At 37.0% G+C, this 18,697-nt stretch overlaps 2 protein-coding genes across 4 annotated transcripts; one reads left to right on the plus strand and one right to left on the minus strand.

Moving 5' to 3' along the window:
* The first annotated feature begins 396 nt into the window (after positions 1–396).
* On the plus strand, positions 397–6,384 carry LOC110422973 (uncharacterized). 3 transcript variants are annotated; one of them, XM_021437044.2, is made up of 4 exons: positions 398–665; positions 952–3,150; positions 5,180–5,490; positions 5,772–6,384. In XM_021437044.2, the coding sequence occupies exons 2-4, from the start codon at positions 1,109–1,111 to the stop codon at positions 6,137–6,139; spliced, it is 2,721 nt and encodes a 906-aa protein (XP_021292719.1). In that variant the 5' UTR covers positions 398–665; positions 952–1,108; the 3' UTR covers positions 6,140–6,384. The 3 variants fall into 3 exon arrangements, with proteins under 3 accessions (XP_021292718.1, XP_021292719.1, XP_021292720.1); XM_021437045.2 differs by having other exon boundaries at positions 961–3,150; XM_021437043.2 differs by having other exon boundaries at positions 397–3,150.
* A 1,070-nt stretch (positions 6,385–7,454) lies between these two features.
* Positions 7,455–16,543, minus strand: LOC110422917 (pleiotropic drug resistance protein 2-like). The gene is made up of 20 exons (XM_021436951.2): positions 15,606–16,543; positions 15,325–15,445; positions 15,056–15,144; positions 14,796–14,880; positions 14,238–14,528; positions 14,051–14,141; positions 12,626–13,526; positions 12,371–12,531; positions 12,080–12,183; positions 11,818–11,983; positions 11,603–11,737; positions 11,130–11,278; positions 10,535–10,867; positions 10,085–10,375; positions 9,891–9,974; positions 9,675–9,808; positions 9,340–9,567; positions 8,629–8,800; positions 8,226–8,480; positions 7,455–8,069 (listed from the first exon to the last, which is right to left on the minus strand). Exons 1-20 carry the CDS (start codon positions 15,998–16,000, stop codon positions 7,800–7,802), a joined length of 4,455 nt encoding a protein of 1,484 aa, XP_021292626.1. The 5' UTR covers positions 16,001–16,543; the 3' UTR covers positions 7,455–7,799.
* Positions 16,544–18,697: the final 2,154 nt, after the last annotated feature.

Consider the following 18,697-nt stretch of genomic DNA (forward strand, 5'->3'; position numbering starts at 1 on the left):
TTGTTATCCTAAAATGAATAAATTTAAAAATTATATATATTGTTTACCTATTAATCTGTTAAATAAGTTTTTATTATTTTTTAAAAATTTTATTTATTAATCTTATAGTAAGATTAGAAATATTGTAGTATGCACCGAGAGGTCAACCTCCAAAATGACCTATTAAAATAAATAGGTCCCCAAGGCACATATTCTCGCCAATATTTTCTCTCCGACTTTTCTCGAGAATCTCTCTCTAAGCATTCAAGTTGAAAACGTCTTGGGCAGGTCATGACCGATTCTACCGGATCGACTCGGCCCACAAACGAAGCTATTGATCCTAGGCATCAGGACTACTGGGCTTGGTAACGTAGCGTGAGATTTGAGTACAAGAATTGTTGGCGCAACGCATGATGATTAAAATCACCAGCATCACACAATAATTAATCATAAAAAAGAAAGAAAAAAAAGCACCCAACCAAAGCAGTTCACACAGCAGAAAGCAAACCTCGTCACTGCTTCGTTTCCCGTCCTTGACTTCCCACTTTCTGCACCGAATGTAAGATCAGAACATCCTATTATATACATAAAGAAAAATCTATACACCAGAAACTTTATCGAGAGAAATTTCCAAACAAAGGCTTTCAGACCAATCCATGGGTTCTATCAATCCAATACAACGCAAGGTTTGATCTTTCTCCTTTTTATTTCTCTCAAAAAACCAAAAATCTTTTCTGGGTTTTCTTAGATCTGCCTTTGAAATCTACGGCTAAGTCTATTTTGGTGATATTCCAAGCTTCACGCTTACTGGGTTTTTAGGGTTTACAAATTTGGTACATAAATTTGATCAAGAAATTAGGGCTGTTGCTCGATTTCTAAATATACAAGTTTATAGTTTTTGATAAGTGGAACGATGCAATCTAGAAGAGATGAGGAGTATAGGAAACTATCTCCGACTGATAAGTTGCGTAGTCAACACAGGGCTGCTGCTGAAGCGGGTCATCAAGACCCCTATCCAATTGCGCGTCATGAGGTGATAAACAGTCAGTCTCCTCAACCTCGTGGACGGGTGAGTTATAGTCCTAATACTCTAGATGCGTTTAGGAGAGGGGGTTTGGGTAGGGAAGGAATGAGCAGATCGATGGACAGGAGGGAGTCTTATGGTCGGCATTTGAGTGGTGGTAGCACTGAAAGGGTGCGATCAAGATCACCCCCATTTGAGCAAATGCGTAAAAGGTCTCATTATGATGAGGGAGTTGTCAATAGAAAATATGATTATGTTGAGCCAGTTGGTTTTGATGATAATTCAAACTCTAGAGTAAGGAGTGTTTACACGTATGATCATGGTACTTCTAGGACCGGCAAAGAGAAGGACTATATGGAAAACAGAGTTGCAGGTGTTGATGGCCATGCAATGATGGATCACAAATTAGTCCCACTGGAAGATTTTGCATTAAGAGGGTCACATCGGTTGCCGCAAGATCTGGATCCAAGATTAAATTATGCAGAAACTAGTGGACAATCACCATTGTCCTCGCGAGGTATGGATATAGGTCAATATGAGCAAGAAAAACTTCGGCATCGGGAACCTATACCTTCAAATAAGATGACAAATATGGAGTCTTACAGAGATGATAAATGTATATTCCATTCACAGAATGTTGCATACAATATGGTGGTAACATCTCACTCCAAGGAGTTTGCGGGCACCCCTCAGCTTAAGGATTTTGCTGGCACATCTCCTGGTGTCCCTAGGAGTGGGTTTTTGGGTTCCTATCAGGATGATGCACCCTTGCCTGTTTCTGAAGAGTATCTTAGGATCAGTGGCAAGCTCACAGAACCTGTGGGATATAATAAATATGACCAAAGGCCACTTATAGCTTCTGTGAGAGATCCGGAAGCTACTAGAAGGGATATGGTGATACATCAACAAGTGGCAAATAGTCCGAGCAGGGCGGAGTATGAGGATTACCTTTATAGAAAACATAGGGCAATAGCAAGTAATAATCATGGGTATCCAGCTGATGGCACAAAAAGGATGATGCCTTCTCAACCTGGAGTTAGCTATGAACTTGCTTCAATTGATTACGGTCATAGAGACATGCCAAAACCAAATATTTTGCACTGTGTTGTAGACAGGATTGATAATACCGATGATTCTTGTGGAAATTCGAGAAAGGGCGTCATATGGGATAATCATGCCTTGCAAAAACAGATAAATTCAGACTATATTGATATGAGCAGTTCATACGCATCACTGCAAGGTGGGGAATATTTGGGTTCAGAGCACACCCATGTTAAGTTTGGAAGAAGGCTACCGCAAGAATATGAAATGTCACACCTGGATGCATTGCATGATCGTCAAGTATCAAATATGAGATCCGATAATGGTTTTGGTAAAGGAGCAGGTCCAGATTTTCGGAAAGAAAGATTGACAGATTCTTCTGCAAACTATGATGCGGAGCAACGCAGACTTGGTCTAAGAGCACAGAGAATGGAGGAAGAGCTTGACATGTATTCAGATAGGATCTTTAAAAGGAAGTATCTTATGGGGGAAGATGTTAACGGGCCTAGTTCTAAAACTATTGTATCTAGCAAATTGCATGCACCTGCAGACTATGGAGGTCCCTATGACTGTGAGGAGCGGATTGATGAAGATATGATTGGTTTACATGCATCTAGGACTAAAGGATATGGCCACAATGAATATAGAAAGGTTGGAAGGACATATGATGGGCAAGACCATTGTGGAGATTTGGCATCGGATGACTGGTTTACATCCCAAGATTCTCTTGCACATTCACAAAGGGTTCCAGTCAGATATTACAAAAATAGTGGTAAATTTATTAAGGGAAATCCCAGAACTGGTTCATTTAACTGGCATACCTCACACCACAATGACAGACGAAGTAATCTGTACAAACAAAACAAAGTTAGGAAAAGAAATGATGATTATGATGAGTATGTAAATGCAAATGATGGTGACATGACAGAAGATTTGGTGAATCATGCAGAGGCTGAGCTGTCTGAGGATTCAGAAGAATTTAAGCAATTGGTACATGAAGCATTCTTAAAGTACTCTAAAAAGTTAAATTTGAACCAGTCTGTTCGTAGAAGATACAAGGAGCAAGGGCATGCTGGTAGTTTGTTCTGCATCGTATGTGGTAGAAGGTCTGTTTTCTTTTCTATGACATGCATTTTAAAGAGGGGCACATATTTTCATGTATTTGTTTGTTCGAATGAGGAGTTTCCCAGTATCTCTTAAAGCTGCAATCAAGTACGAACCGGCCCAAAAGGTTTTATCATTTGGTCTTTCTAGGACTTTCTTATGGTGCTTGAACTTTTTGGGAACCAACAATCTCCTTACTATTATTTAGTTGTTTAATTTCTGAAAGGTGGATTGCGAATTGAAATGAAATTCAGTGTTTTTCAATTCTGGCCATATAGTTTTTTGGTTAAATGGTAAGTAGGGTCACACAATGGATTGTCAGAGTGAACTTTGTTTCAGGGCTCAATATAAAATCATCTTCGTCTCAGCAGTAATATGCTGACGTAAGTAGATTACTTAATGGAAATGGCCCTAATACTGATGATTTATTAACAGTTGCAGGTTTTGTGTAGTGGGACAACAAGTGAATCCAACTTCATAATTTCAATTGTTGACTCCATGAGACCTTAGATATGATAATTGTTTTCGTGTACTACTCAAAGAAGAAGAATAGAGAGGAAAAGTGCAGAACATTTTAGTTGTTTTGAATTTTGGGTTTGTGGCCCAAAAATTGCTGATAGGGCTAGCATGTTCGCTGTGATGGGATTGAGGCTTCCAGTTTCAGCAACCTAAGTTCCATAACATTTATATGGAAGTGTATCCACAGAGGTTGGAGATTTTCGGCTTTGGATGACATTTGCCTATAAAAGTGAGCTAGCTGCTGAAAATTGGTTGATCATGACATGTCAAGTGGAGAAAATCTAAGGATTTTATAAGTGTGCTAATATGGAGAATCATGTGGACTTTATTGTGGATACAACTTTTAGCATTCCTTGCTCATTATTGACTGACTTTTGAGAAATAGCTGCTTGGCTTTCAGTGGAATAGGCATCTAGGATGTTTGGGTTGAGTCATTTCATGCTCATTCTCCTTAACAAGCCTGTTATGCTGTTAAGGAGCAAGGCTAGGACCCTGGGTGTCTGATAGAGGGGTTTTTGTAGTCTTAATGTCAGACCTACTAGATTGTTGTCATAAGTATTTGTAGTCTTAAGTGCAGCCAGGCAAATCAAAGAGAGTAACATAACAGCTACATGGTCTGTCAAATATGCTAGAGGTCAAACTATTTGAATTTTGCTAACAACTTTGTTAAAAACTTTTTTTATTTTGTTTTGCTGTAGTTTTAAACTGTGATTTCTTGTAGCAAGATAAGTGTTGATCTTAATTATCTGTCTGGTGTCTGGCCGAGATTCTGATAGGATCAGGAGGTTGCATCAGTGAAGTGCCATTTTCTTTCACTGTTTGTTGACGAAGATTCTCTTTTGGAACAAACAGTTTTTCTGAGGTTTTGTTGTTAATATGTTTGTGAAAATAACTCTCTCTGTGTGTTTGTTCTTTGTTTTTAAGTCCTCTTTGTTAATAAAAGCTTTTGCATAAGCAGTCTACTCTTTTGAAAGGAAAGTCAGGTTATAGTAAAATGCGATGCTTTGCTTGATTAGAGATATCCTTTGGTTTTTCACTTTTCACACTTCGTTTATCCTAGCTTAACTTTGTCGATGATATGGTCCTCTATATACAAGGAAAATCTTTTGAAAAATTGTCTATACCCCTCTTGGATGGGTGTCCATGTCTGACTCTTGAGCCTGGGTTGAGCAACATAGGATATGTTAAGGTAGGTCACATTTTGATAAAAGGTGAGCTTGGGTTCGGGAGCACCATTTTCTACTTTAGTCCCAGTGACTGCAGAACAAATGGTTTGAGGTATACTGGATGGGTTAATTTATCTTCTTGATTTTGATTTGAATCTCTGGTGAGGATACTGGTTGTTTACCTTCTTTATGTACCTGATAAATTTTTAATGGCTGTGAGAGCATCAATATTTGTGAACAAATTTAAAGATTAATAATTCTTTGAATCAATATCTTCCAAAAATTTAATATTATGATGATTTTTCCTGTCTACCTCTCTGTTATTCTTACATCTGTGCTCTTACAGTTACTCGAAGGAGTTCATGGACACCCAACGCTTGGTAACTCATACCTTCATGTCTCACAAGGTTGGCTTGAGAGCACAGCACTTGGGTCTTCACAAAGCAATATGTGTTTTGCTGGGGTGGGACAGCATAGCACCCCCTGACACTATAACATGGGTTCCCCTTATCTTGCCTGAAGCTGAAGCTTTGGCTCAGAAGGAGGATTTGGTTCTCTGGCCTCCAATTGTTGTCATCCACAATATTTCCATGGCAAACAACAATCCTCAAGAACAGAAAGTTGTTCCGATCGAAGGTGTTCAGGCTTTTTTAAGAGGTGAGTAGTTGGCTGACAATATTAACAAATAAAAATGATAGACAGAATTGTTGAAGAATGACAGAAGATACTAATAAAAATAAGTTACAAGTTGAATCAGGTTGCCAATGTGCACTTTGAATAATTGGAATTAATCATGATGTTAAAAGTTTTCTACTTATTGGTGAATGTGAAGGACTTTCTTTGACCAGAAGACAAGACTGATAATTTATACTTTCATATGTTGTCGTTTCCTTTTTTCTTTTTTGTCCTTCCTCTTGTTGGTTCTTGAATGATGACAGGTAAAGGCTTTATTGGGGGAAAAATCACTGTGTGCCTAGGGAGGCCTGCAGATCAAAGTATTATGGTGGTGAAGTTCTTGGGCACTTTTACTGGACTGGCAATGGCAGAGAGTCTTCATAAGTATTTCGTTGGGCAGGAGCGAGGGAGAGTGGATTTTCAGCAAATAACATCAAATAATGGAAAAAGCAGCGTGGGAGAAATGCAAATAGAGGTTGACAAGTTGGAGGAGCAGCTTCTCTATGGTTATATGGCAATTGCAGAGGACTTGGACAAACTTGATTTCCATAACAGGAAATGGAGCCTGATAAAGAGCAAGAAGGAGATTCAGGACTTGGCAAATGATCCTGTTAAGATTGATGAGAGGTAGCTGTTTAACAAATGCCGAAGGTAGTGATGTTGTTAGATCTAAATTGCCTCATGTTTACTTTTTATTTGTTAAAAAAGACTGGCAGGAACCTTATCTTATCCTTGAATGAATATTTGTGTCTAAAACAATAGTGTGACTTAATTACTACCCATATTATCTGCAAGCTTTGTAATCCTACAAGTATTAATGTAAACAGATAATAAAAGTGCTACACTTTTAACTATAACTATTTTTGTTGGTGTTTATGTTGCCTTTCTTATGCTTAAAATCCAGGATGATGATCTAACCTTGCCTGCCTCCATAAAAGGCCAAATGCTTGTTTTCTGCTTCCCTGAGGGCGAAAGGGGGAGCAGGGATAAGAGGAGATGCATCTCCAACCCTTTTACATGCCTTGCTTTATTCTCAGTCTCAACCTTCGTTCAAGAATAGATTTTACCTGCAACATGGGTTTCATTGGTAATTCATAAGGGATTTTTTATTTATTTTATGCTTCTTAATTGTATTGGCATCCAATTTTGCATAAAAGCAAATAGGGCGAGGGAGAAAATGTTGTTCACCCTCTCAATTTTTGCTATTAGAAATCCTTTCAACTGCAACACACAGGCGTGGTTACACTCTAATAGTAACTTGTCCCTATTTTTATAGCTAAGCTTATTATCAAGATAAAATGCACCTAGATCTTTAAATATTGTCTTAATTTATCTCAGGTCGGTTAATTTTCAAAAATGGATACTTGGCTGCAGAAGTTGAATTGAAAAACTACTAAACCACCCATGAAACCAGATTACTTGATTCCTTGCTTGTTAATCTTGGTCTGAATTCTTAATTTGATCTAAGAACCAAAAATAGGATAGGGGCGTCCCTCCACACGCTATTACACCATATCAGTCATCCATTGGGTGCGTACTTGTAATAGGCATGACAATAGGTAAGTGTCACACTGCAAAAACAGTGAAGCATGGACCATTAGCTAATCGCATGGCTCGAGGAGGTCTTCAAAAATGCAAGTCTTAGTTATGTGTTTTTGGAACAGAAACAGATGACATTTAAAGCTGAAAATTCTGGCAACTTTCACCAGGGAAAAATAGGAATAGATAATTATTATTATCATATAACATGGAATGCTTTAACTATTCTAACAATAACTAACAATTAGTAGTTTTGAATAAAGTTAGGAATAGTTTATAATTACTATAAGATCAAAAATATCCAACTTAAACTATTACAACTGGATCAAGTAAACCCTAATATCTTATTAGACTTTCCGTAAAACGGATTGAAGTAGGTTGTATACGTTTAGTTAAAAAACATTGTTGATGAGTACATTATATCAGTAGAGATGCCTTAATTTCTAGCTTAATTCTGAATTCCATGAGTTTGAAGATAGAGGGAGTATCGCAAATGGATACAACAGCAAGAAAGCTGATCTGCTTTGTTTCTCGCTTGCTCCAAAGAAAGGAATATACTAAGAGGGAGCATGAAGAACCCTGGTAGACAATAATAAGAGAATATCTTTTATTGGAATCAAAGAACAATGCAGGATATGAGTACCCCAACTGTTCAGATTATACAAATTTTTTATGATAAACAAACAATAGACATTAACAAATCCCCCCTTCACACAATTATTCATGCACAAAGAAAATGTTGGGGCATTTTCTCACCTCCTTTGGAAGTTAAGGAACTTGATTCCATAGGCAAAGACAAATAAGAAGAGAAGGACCCAGCCAATATGGGCTACAACAACTGCTGGAAGGAAACTATAGTCAAACCCTAGGTGTGTCTCAAGGTAATTTTTCACAGTCAGTTCGGGTTCTCCTGGTATATCAACAGGAGCAAGTTGGTCACCCACTTGGGAAGTCACCAGGCCATAGATTGTCCATGCAACTGGAGAAGCCCAATAGTACCACCTCCACCAAATTGGAATTTCCTGCAAATATTCAAGTGCTAGGAGTTCAGTTTTTCTCTCATGATATAATAAAAGAAAAGACAAAAAAGAAAAAAGGGAAATGATTAGCAATTAAATTGAAGTGAGATTAAAACATATAGAGCATTGAAATGATTGCTTTCATCTTTTAATACATACCGTCCTAGGGATGAGGAAACCAGAAAACAGGTTCCAGAAGCTTAGAAAGAAGGACATAACAATGGCAGCAAATTGATGGTTAGGAGTGAGAGCCACAAGCATCATCCCGTAGAGTGTGAAGTACATGAAGCACATCAATATGAAGTAGTAGAACAACAAGAACTTTCCAACATCTATGTGGAATCCAATCATTGAGTAAAGCAGTAAACTATATACCAATGTTTGGATTGAAACATATATTGCCTCTATTGCCACCTGCAAGGCATAACACAACACTGGTAATATCAGCTACATATGCCCTTATTTCCTGATTATCTCCCCTAAATTATTTTGAGTGTGCATTTGAGGAATGGAGTGTCAATTATTTAGATCAATCTAATGCTAAAATTTCAACTTCTTTTACCTGAGAAAATGCATAAGGCAATGGTGAATACATTCCTGCTGCTCTTTCACGATAAAAGACTGTTCTTTCAATTGCCACAACAGATTGTACTGCTGAAGTGTTGGTGGCGCCAAGGAAAAGGACAGCAGAGTACATAGCTCCCAGCAGATTCATTAGATCTTGTTGCTTGTGTCTGTTCAAATAACATTTGCAAAATTATCCTGAATGAAATCAAATAAAATGTTTTCCTGATAGCAGATGCCATTCATATTTCTGTTCCCACAGATTTATGGTACTGACTTCTCAATGACCAAGAATAACAGGACAGTTATGTGTCAATGCAGAATTAAATAATAAGACCAGCTGTTATCAGATTTGATACTTCTTAGAACAAACATTTTATTGTTTCAAACCTTTCCCGAAAACTAGTAGAAGTGTAGGAAAGAGCATGCCAACTTATCTGGTGTCTTTAACTACAATCCATTATAGGACTTGCAACCATGTCATCCACAACTATTGAAGTTTAACTTACAAAGGAACAGAAGCACAAATGTTTTCGAAATTATTTCACATGAATGCAGGATTCTTTAATGGCAAGTTTCAGTCAAGGCCATTTTCACAGTATTGGGTAAGGAGAGAAGACCCTAAATATCTTAAGTATTTTTTTGAGTATGGACTGTGGTTTGTATAATACCATCACAATGATAACTAAATAAGAAATTTTGGACTTACATCTTATCCCCTTTGTCCCAGAAAATCATTCCAAATATGATACCAACAATAACTGTCATGAAGAATCGGATGGCATTGTATTGTGGGTTCCTCCAATACGAGCAGTGCTGCTTCCAGAAGCAGGCTCGACATTGAGTAAAGAAGTCTTGAGAATATTTGGTGGAGAAGTGAAGGTCCTTAGTTCCAGGTACTGGGGTGCTTAAATCTTGGATAAGCTCCTCATTTTTCCTGGTAAGTTACAAACTCATTTCAACCTCAGAAGAGATGGAGAAAAAGGGGGAAATAGAGGCCAAAAAGGCTGGAGTCAGTGAGATAGTAGGTTCAATCTCAGTTACCTATGAAGTTCAGATTTGGCATAAATTTCAGCAAAATCTACATCAAGTTGGGCCTCGACAGCAGTTGAACTAATTTCCAACATCCATGTGGCAGGATTGTAACCTTCTTTGATTTTTGGAACCCCTGGTACAGCCTGCAGAAAGTTATGGACATAAGTTGTGAGAGTTCTGACACCAATGTTAACATGGATGCAGTATGAGAGAATTGATTCTCACTTCAAAGTATTCTATAAGTTTGTGAGAATGGAGTCCAAGTGGTCCAGCGTAAATGGCCTGTCCTCCTCTCTTCATCAAGAATAACTGCAGTCAAAAGGAAATCGTATTAAGCAAATGCAATGGGAACTATGAAAAACAGAGGAAGGAAAGATTTCTAAAACTGAAACTTTCAGGTTTTAACAAATCTACAATACCTCATCAAAAGCTTCAAAAATGTCTATGCTTGGTTGGTGAATTGTGCAGACCACGGTTCTCCCCGTATCCACTGTATTTCTCACAGTACGCATGACAATTGCAGCTGCTCTAGCATCAAGGCCTGAAGTTGGTTCATCCATGAAGATGATCGAGGGATTAGCAACCAATTCAACAGCTATTGTTAGCCTCTTTCTCTGTTCGGTTGAAAGGCCATCAACTCCTGGAAGGCCAACTAGAGAATTCCTGAGAGGATTTAGCTCTACCAACTCCATTACTTCTTCAACAAACATCTGTTGCAATGAATACAACAATGAACACAGGTCATTTCTTGAACTCTGAGCTGCGACTAGACATAATATACTTTTTCAATTGTCACAAAGCAATGGAGAGAATTAAAGGATTGTATACATTTTATGATATAGTAAGATCTGGGTTAAAGGAAAACATGCCTTTCGTGTTTCTGCATTAACCTCCTTTGCAAGACGAAGCCATGCAGAGTACACAAGAGATTCATAGACAGTAACATGTGGAGAATGGATATCATTTTGTTCACAGTAGCCGCTAACCCGAGCAAAAGTTTCTTGGTTCTTCGGGTAGCCAGAAATGCTAATACTTCCATCAATATACCCACCAGTTTTTCTTCCTGCGAGCACATCCATCAAGGTGGTCTTTCCAGCGCCACTAACCCCAACCAATGCTGTTAGGACACCAGGCCTGAAAGCACCACTTACATCTCGCAGTAATTGAAGACGGGTCTCTTCAATTCCTTGGCTCTTCATTTCCTGATGAAGAGATTTTTACCATCAATGTTTTCCTTCGGTAGATATCAATGTAATACAGCAATTTACTTCTTTTGAAATACATATTGCAAAGTAGAATAAAAAGGAAGATCACTATGAAGCAACGTGATGCTAGTGTAAACGATTATGCTGCAGCCATAGGACAAAAGTGAGAGGAAACCACAAAATTGTTGAATGATCTTCGTCTTTTCCATCTTAAGGTAAAATTTCTCTATAGAAGTAGAAATATGGAGAAGGGACTCACAGCAGGCATGTCAACATAGTAATTCATATGGTTAAATGCAAGTGACAAGGGTTGGAAGGGCAACACCATTCCTCTCTTTGTAGGTGCCTGGTCTGCAGCACTAAGTATTGAGTTGTCAGGAGTATTCTTCACAGTCGTATCATCAGTGCCTGCAATCATTCATTTAAATCTTTCACCACAAGGAAAAACATGTTTCACTGTATTACATTTAATTTGTAAGCTCCAGTGTTCTTTCCAATAAACAAATGTAAGGTTATCTACATACTAAAACCACAAAGCAATCCGGCATCTTTAAAACATGAAAATATATATATATATATAGTTCCCTGGAAGAAAGAAAACAACCCTCCATTTTTTTCTTTATTTGTATTTTCTGAAACAAACGTTCCATTAGAAGATTGTTTCTAGTAAGATTGTATTCGAAACTACTCATAATTTTCAGAATAGAAGTGTCAGGTTAAAACATGTCAAACCTTCAAACAATGCAGCGGTTGACGTTTTACTCATTTCTATGGATCTCAAATTATGCTGTCCATCAGAAGATGACTGCTTCTTGCTCTTACTCTCATCATCTTCACTCAGAACAACAGATTTGGAATCTCCCAGAGCTGCATTTTCAAATCATTGTCAAAACCAGAATCCTAATTTGCTAATAAAAATGGATATTGGCATGAGTTTGGTAGCTTACGATTCAAATATGTCAATGCCGCAATAAAACAGAGATTAAAAAGCAGAGAAAATCCAAGGAGTGCAGCAACACAAATCCAATACCAGTGCTCTTCTGTATACATGCCTCTGGATTTGAGAAGAATCTTCCCTACTGTGGTCGATTCATTAGATGACACAGGGTAAGGCTGTAATAGATAAAGTATGGAAAATATCAAGATCAAATAGTAACATATACTTTATTATAATAGGAACACTATTTGCATATTCTTAGGAGATCTTACAGCACTCCATCTTTTGTCAAGAAATTCAGTGATGACAATGGCATTTTGTCCATATGACATGGGAGAGACATAGTAGCCCCATATCATCCATGGCTTGATGTCATCTGCAAAAGGAGATTAGAAAAGCTGCTATGAGATCAATAATATCAACAAGGACAAAAGAACTTGAGAATCTTTATATGTCATTACTATGTTGCAACCATAAACAAATATATTGCGCCAAATAAGTTTGGAAATGGCTCATTTCAGCTAGACAGAAGTGCAAGCAATTTAAAGACAAAAAGTACTAACCTTTGGCTACAACAAATCCACCAAGGACAAAAACTACGAGGAGGGTAAAGGTACCAAGTGTGTTTGCTACAACCTGTGTCCTTCCAACTGCAGCAATGAAGCGGAAGAGAGAGAGAGCCATCTGGTGAATACCAAAGAACGCCAAGAATTGACGGAAAAACCTGAAACAGAAATACAATTGTAGATTGACATAGCTCAGAGGCTGGAAAATAGTAACTGCAGTTCTGTGTGACTGAATATTGTGCATTCTCATACCTACTAGCAGCTGGAGCAAAACCAATAGTGTAGTATGTGAGGATGATCCATATCCCTGACTCTAGCAAAGAAAGGGGGATCCTAAGGACCCAAATTGGCAAGGCAAAGGCCCATGCTGGATAAAACAAGAAATCCCTTTGTTTGAAGAATACTGGAAGCCTAAATATGGTCAGTGCAAGCTCTGCCATCCCATTAAACATAACGTTAATGAGACTAAAGAACAGTGCACCATAGAATTTCACTCCATTTGATATATGACCAGCCTTCATTTTTGTCCTAAAAAACACTGTGAAAGCAATGACAGACATAATGGTAATTTGAGTGGTCTTGAATATATACACGAAAGAGTTGCGCTTCATCAATAGCCACTCTCTTGCAAAGCAAGCCTTGAAAAGTTCCCAGTTTGAGATTCCATACTTCTCTTTCACCAAAGCAGCTGGATGAGCTTTAGATTTATCATAAGGAATTCTAAGTTCATCATCGAGCTTTTGACCAATGTGGAAAGAGTTGAAATGCTCCACGAACTCTGGTACAGATATATATTGATAAGGTTCATTCTTTCTGCACCAATACTGCTGCTGGTCCTTTCTGGACGTTACTTCTTGTAAGAAATCTGCGACTCCTTTTCTCTCAGGACATTTGAATCCCACACTTTCAAAGAATTCAAGAACATTTTCTCGTGGTCCTTGATACACTATCTTACCCTCAGAAAGTAAGATAATGTCATCGAAAAGGTCATAGGTTTCTGGTGCAGGTTGCAGAAGAGAGATTATCATAGTTACATCCATGATATGCACCATCTGCTTCATAAACCTTACAATCTGAAAAGTCGTAGAACTATCAAGACCAGTTGAAATCTCATCCATGTAAAGAGCCTTGGCAGGTCCAACCAACATTTCTCCTGCATTTTGTGTAAGTCACTCCTCTTAGGCTGTTCTCACAAAGTGAAATGGCAACAACAAGGACTTTGCAGATGATAAAACGCTTCAAATATTAAGGAAACACTACAAAAACATATATGGTTGATGTCATGATGTACTTAGAAATGATTTATCTCCTTTCTCAGTTTATTCTGTAAAAAACTTATCAGAGCATTGTGCGTAAATATCCTGAATGAATACTTGAGTACTAAAAAATAGTACATGATTAGTGCTTGGAATTCCCCTGTGGTAACTACCAATTAAATTGTTATAACAGAAGTTTAAAGTCTCCTATGGTAGTGTGGTAGGAAAATTGTTCAGCAGCCAAAGTGTGGAGGAAACACTAGGGCCTAATAGTAATGGCATCAATCATCATAAACAGAGGATAATCTTTTCACCAAGAAACTTTGTAATAATTGATAGTCTTGTTTTAATTAACTTTTCATTTTTTAAGTAGAAAAATAATTCAAGTCCCTTCACATAGATTTATCTATAACTAGTTTACCTGTAGTTACACGTTTCTTTTGTCCACCAGATATGCCCCTTCTCATTTCATCACCCACCATAATATCAGAACATATATCCAGTCCGAGAATCTATTACCACATAATAGTTAAAGAAGTTAAGCTTGAGAATATTGTTGGGCAGGAAAGTAGAAGACAGGAAACCAGTAAGCAATGCCTGAAACAAACCTTGAGCACATAGTCAGTAACTAGACTAGTCTTTTGGCCTGCCATTGCTGTAGCTTTCATAAATGCATCAATCTCAGGGTCTGGTTTGATCCCTGCTTGTTTTTCTCGCCTTGACAACTCTGCCAAGAGATCATATCGAGTTCCAACCCCCAAGCACCGCCCTGAGAAATCAAGTGTCTCCCTAACCGTCATCTCTCCATGGTGAAGATCATGTTGACTTATATAAGCACTTGTCCTTTGAGGGAAGAACTCGTGAAATTCATGACCACAATAAGTGATTTTTCCTGATACCTGTTCAAATATTGAAGGTTCTTCATTGGTAAATTAAACCAAAAAAATAAAATAAAACTTCAGTAAGGACTTGTTATAATGCTAAAAGAAAAAATGTTAATTCGGAAGCAACTTCAAGAACGGATTGAGAAAGGTGAAGCACAAGGACAGAAAGAAACAAAAAAAAAGAGTCAAAAATCCAAAGACTGTTGAGATTGTAACTTGTAAGAACTTGGAAGTCATGTTATTTATTGTATATCCATTCATAAACAACAGAAGCTGACAGACCCTTAGATCAGTGCCGGTCTTCCCAGCGAGCGCCTGCAGCAATGTAGTTTTTCCAGATCCTGGAGGTCCTAGAAGTAGAGCCATTCTGTGTAAGAGAAAGACAATGAGATAAATTGTTAGGAAAATTCAAATTAATTGAAGTTCATCTGAAAGCTCAACGTGTGGAATTAATCGTCTTGAGAAGCATGAATAATTGATTGGTAATTGAGAAATTTAACATGAGGCTGTCTTAATCTTAGGAAATTGAAAACAATTAATACCTTGATGGTTTCACTATTCCACTCACATCACGGAGTATATTGACCACTCTTTTCTTAGAAGGGAAAAGCTTGATTAAGCCAAGAACTCCCTATTTATCAGAAAACATTACAAAATTTTTCATCAATACAAATCCAAGCTTAGGACTTGAAGTGTATATATGTATATATATAATTTCTCCAGAAACATCTTTAAAAACATATAGAAATGTTAAAGAAGATTCCATTAATCCAATTTACTGGAGCATATATTTGGGGAGGGGAGAAATCACCTCAATTGTGTTCAAGGTTGCATTCAGCAAAGTTGGAAGAGCCCTGGTTCCAAGGTAAGCATCTCCTTCTATAGATAAATGCTCAAACCTTACTTCAATTCTTGGGACATCAATTCCCACCCTTTTCAATGTAAGAATAACATCTTTTAATAGACAAATCAAATTAACTCAAAATTTCAGAAAAGTAAGGAAAGAGGAACTACTACTGCACTATCAAAGCATTAATGTCGTAATCCCAAAAAAGAAACAGGCTAGTATGAGATATAGATATAGAAAGTCACCTATCATTTCTCTCCCTAAGTCTAAGAAGAAACCTCTCATTATCCTCTTCAACAACCCTTAGTACACTTTCCATGAGATTCTTCTTGTCCTGCATATCAAGATTGGTAATATCAACTTCCTCATAGCCAACCTTTCCTTCATCCAGAACATGCTTCAGCATTCCCCTTCTCAAACGATCATAAGTAGGAAGCCTTTCAATGGCAGCCCACTTGAGCTCCTCCTCATCTTCTTCCCTCCCACTTCTCTGGAAAACATCTGTCTGACTATTCCATGCCTCCCGGATACTAGCTGAAGCCCAACCTCTTTTGCTTCCTGAACCCAAACTCATCATCCGGCTCATTGACCGGTTGCTCATCGACCTGGCAAGGTCATCTCCAGACAATGCTGATGCCATGATGCTTTTTCTTTCTTTTTTTTTTAAACTGCTATTACAACTCTTAAGATTATAAATTACCAAAAATGTTTTATAAAGCAAACTTCGAAAGAACTAAACATATGAAAGAATTGACGGTAGCTTAGTCTTTGGGAGTTAACACTTGTCAAGAAGAAACTTAAAGCACCACGGGGGAAGCGCTGGATAAAGGGAGAATGGTGCTCGGTGGATTCTGAGAGTTGCCCAAGGCATGGTTTATGTAGCTAAAGATGGTCACAAGGAGAGTGATGTAATGACAGAAAAGGGTGTTCCGGAGTTTGAAGAGAGTTGAAAGATTTACATGAAATGTCCTGAGTTTTGTCAAGTTTCATGAAGACTTGAGTCATCACATTGTCTAGTATTTCCCAGGGCGTTTCTTTCAAGGAATCCTCGACGGCCGGAAGAAGACAGTGAGAAAATATTGATTAGGAAATGGAGACGTTCCCTTCTCTACAGTCGGCGGGCAGACAATATTCTGGTTTTGAACTTTGACTAGTTCCAGAATTCCAGAGAAGCTAAAGCTAGTATCCTGCCCAATCATGCTAGACAAATATTCCATATTTTGGCCGCCAACATATTCTGCACTTATAATATTTGTTAGGCTGATTACGAATTATTAAATTATCCACTTGCTGGAAGCCTACCCTTTATCTAATCCGATTAATATTTTTGTGGGCTTTCCTTCTTTCCTTCTATGCGAAACATCCCCAGGTCGAGACATCTAACTCCAAACGTTTTCCATATTTGGAGCGAATCCCACCTAATGTTCGCTCCGATTCGGAGATTTGCGTGTAAATAAGGAGTCACATTCATTCTCTTGATTGGAGGAAAGGTATATTCCCATTAAACTTTTCAAGTAAAATGTCCTCCTATAAACGAGGCTGTATTCTTGAAAAAATAAACTTAATTTATCTTCCGTTTATAAACAATGACAATCTAATACTAAAAAAAAAACTATTTGATTTGTAAACAATATATTTAAAATAAATTCTTGAATTATTTAAAAGCAGTCAAATAAGTTTATTTTTTTTTTAATTTTTAATTAAATTTTTATATTTTTATTTTAAACTAAATAAGCTTTTATAATTAATAATTAATAATTTATTATTAACTTCATTACTCAAAATACCATTTATCATTTAACATACACTTTTTAACATTTTCTTTAAAGAAATGAGTTTTAAGCATTGCTTGGACTGTTTCTTGAGAAAATGATGCACCAATTAATTAGATTTTTTTTTTTATAATTGGAGGAACTCTACTCCTTAAATGAGAGTTCTCATATATCAATCAATAAGTCAAATATTCAAGTACGTTTAGATTTTACAGATTGATGAGAAAGAAAGCTGCAATTATGCAATTTGTTTTATTGCAGCTCATGCGTGGCCTTAAAAGCAAAACTCACAGTTTTGTTTTCATGCAGCAACTGTACATATAAGCGGATTGGTCGTCGTTAAGTAAGGTTTGTATTTGTCACACTTTGCAAATCCTTTAACAATACTTCTACTAAAATGCTACGAAAGTGTTTTCATAATGTGGTGAATTGATTAAAAAAAGAAAAAAAAAATTATTAGAAGGTAATATTATACCCCCTCCGTCTTTCTTTTGCCCATTTTTTAAATGTCTTAAAATAATTTTTCCCCATTTTTAAACGTCTCATATTCTTACATTTTTTATATTACAAAATTATTTTTTATGAATTTTTTGTCACATTAAAGGTTTCTGAACATCAACATTATTAAAAATTAAAAATTCAATATAAAATACACACTAAAGTACAAACTTTTGGATTAATATTTTTGAAAATTAAATAAAGACATATTATAAGATGGAGGGAATAATAGTATAGTAAATAAAATGAGAAAGTATACCTGGCATATAGGTACCAAAAAACAAAAAAAGAAGCACCAACGTGAATGTTGCTTGTTGAACTCTAAAGTTAACTTTGAACCAGAGAGTAGCATGCATAGTTTTTAAAATATTTCAGAAGAGAACAAGGAAAGGAGGTCAACGAAACACAACCAATAAACACATTTACTGAAACCACCGCATCAGCAGATTCCTCCATACTCTTCTCCGGCAACGCCACCTTCTCAAACTCAGCAGTATCTATAATCAACACAGCCAACCTGAACTCCATACTGTGAATCCTCAACGTGGTTGTGGTCGGTACATTGGCCTTGGTTGTGACCTGCACCATCACACTAGCATGGTCAAACCGCCTGCGCTTTAATGTATGATCATCCACCCTCACAAACTTAACCCAACAAATCTCCCAGGAACCTAAAATATTCTTCATGCCACACATGCAATGGGACACTCTCAATCCTAACAAAAATTAGAGTTGTCAACAGGTAGGGTACCCGTTAATTTTGAGGTACCCGAACCCTAAACCCTATAAAAAATAAAATACACAAACCCTATTAACTATCTAAATATTTTATTAAATTACTACCATAACCCTAACCCTAATACATCCTCACTAGCTTATAATTATCCTAACTTGTTTAAAAACCTGATTATATAAAAAAATTATTAAAATGCTCTTCATGGGTATCCAATTACCCGAACCAAAATCCGTATCCGTATCCATATATAATAATATTTATCGTACATATTATATATAATTTACTAATAATTAAATTAATAAAAACACATAAATAATAAAATTTAAATTTA

Source organism: Theobroma umbraticum, unplaced genomic scaffold (genome assembly GCF_002168275.2).
Source record: "Theobroma umbraticum cultivar Fairchild unplaced genomic scaffold, ASM216827v3 scaffold_20.0, whole genome shotgun sequence".
Taxonomy (NCBI): Eukaryota; Viridiplantae; Streptophyta; class Magnoliopsida; order Malvales; family Malvaceae; genus Theobroma; species Theobroma umbraticum.

Excerpts from the sequence above, each read along its gene's own strand:
- LOC110422973 (XM_021437043.2), top strand. The coding sequence starts at position 893 with ATGCAATCTAGAAGAGATGAGGAGTATAGGAAACTATCTCCGACTGAT. Across the intron at positions 3,151-5,179 it reads TGCATCGTATGTGGTAGAAG|TTACTCGAAGGAGTTCATGG; the intron begins GTCTGTTTTCTT and ends GTGCTCTTACAG. Across the intron at positions 5,491-5,771 it reads TGTTCAGGCTTTTTTAAGAG|GTAAAGGCTTTATTGGGGGA; the intron begins GTGAGTAGTTGG and ends GAATGATGACAG.
- LOC110422917 (XM_021436951.2), bottom strand. The coding sequence starts at position 16,000 with ATGGCATCAGCATTGTCTGGAGATGACCTTGCCAGGTCGATGAGCAAC. Across the intron at positions 15,446-15,605 it reads CTTAGGGAGAGAAATGATAG|GGTGGGAATTGATGTCCCAA; the intron begins GTGACTTTCTAT and ends TACATTGAAAAG. Across the intron at positions 8,801-9,339 it reads TGGGACAAAGGGGATAAGAT|ACACAAGCAACAAGATCTAA; the intron begins GTAAGTCCAAAA and ends TTATTTGAACAG.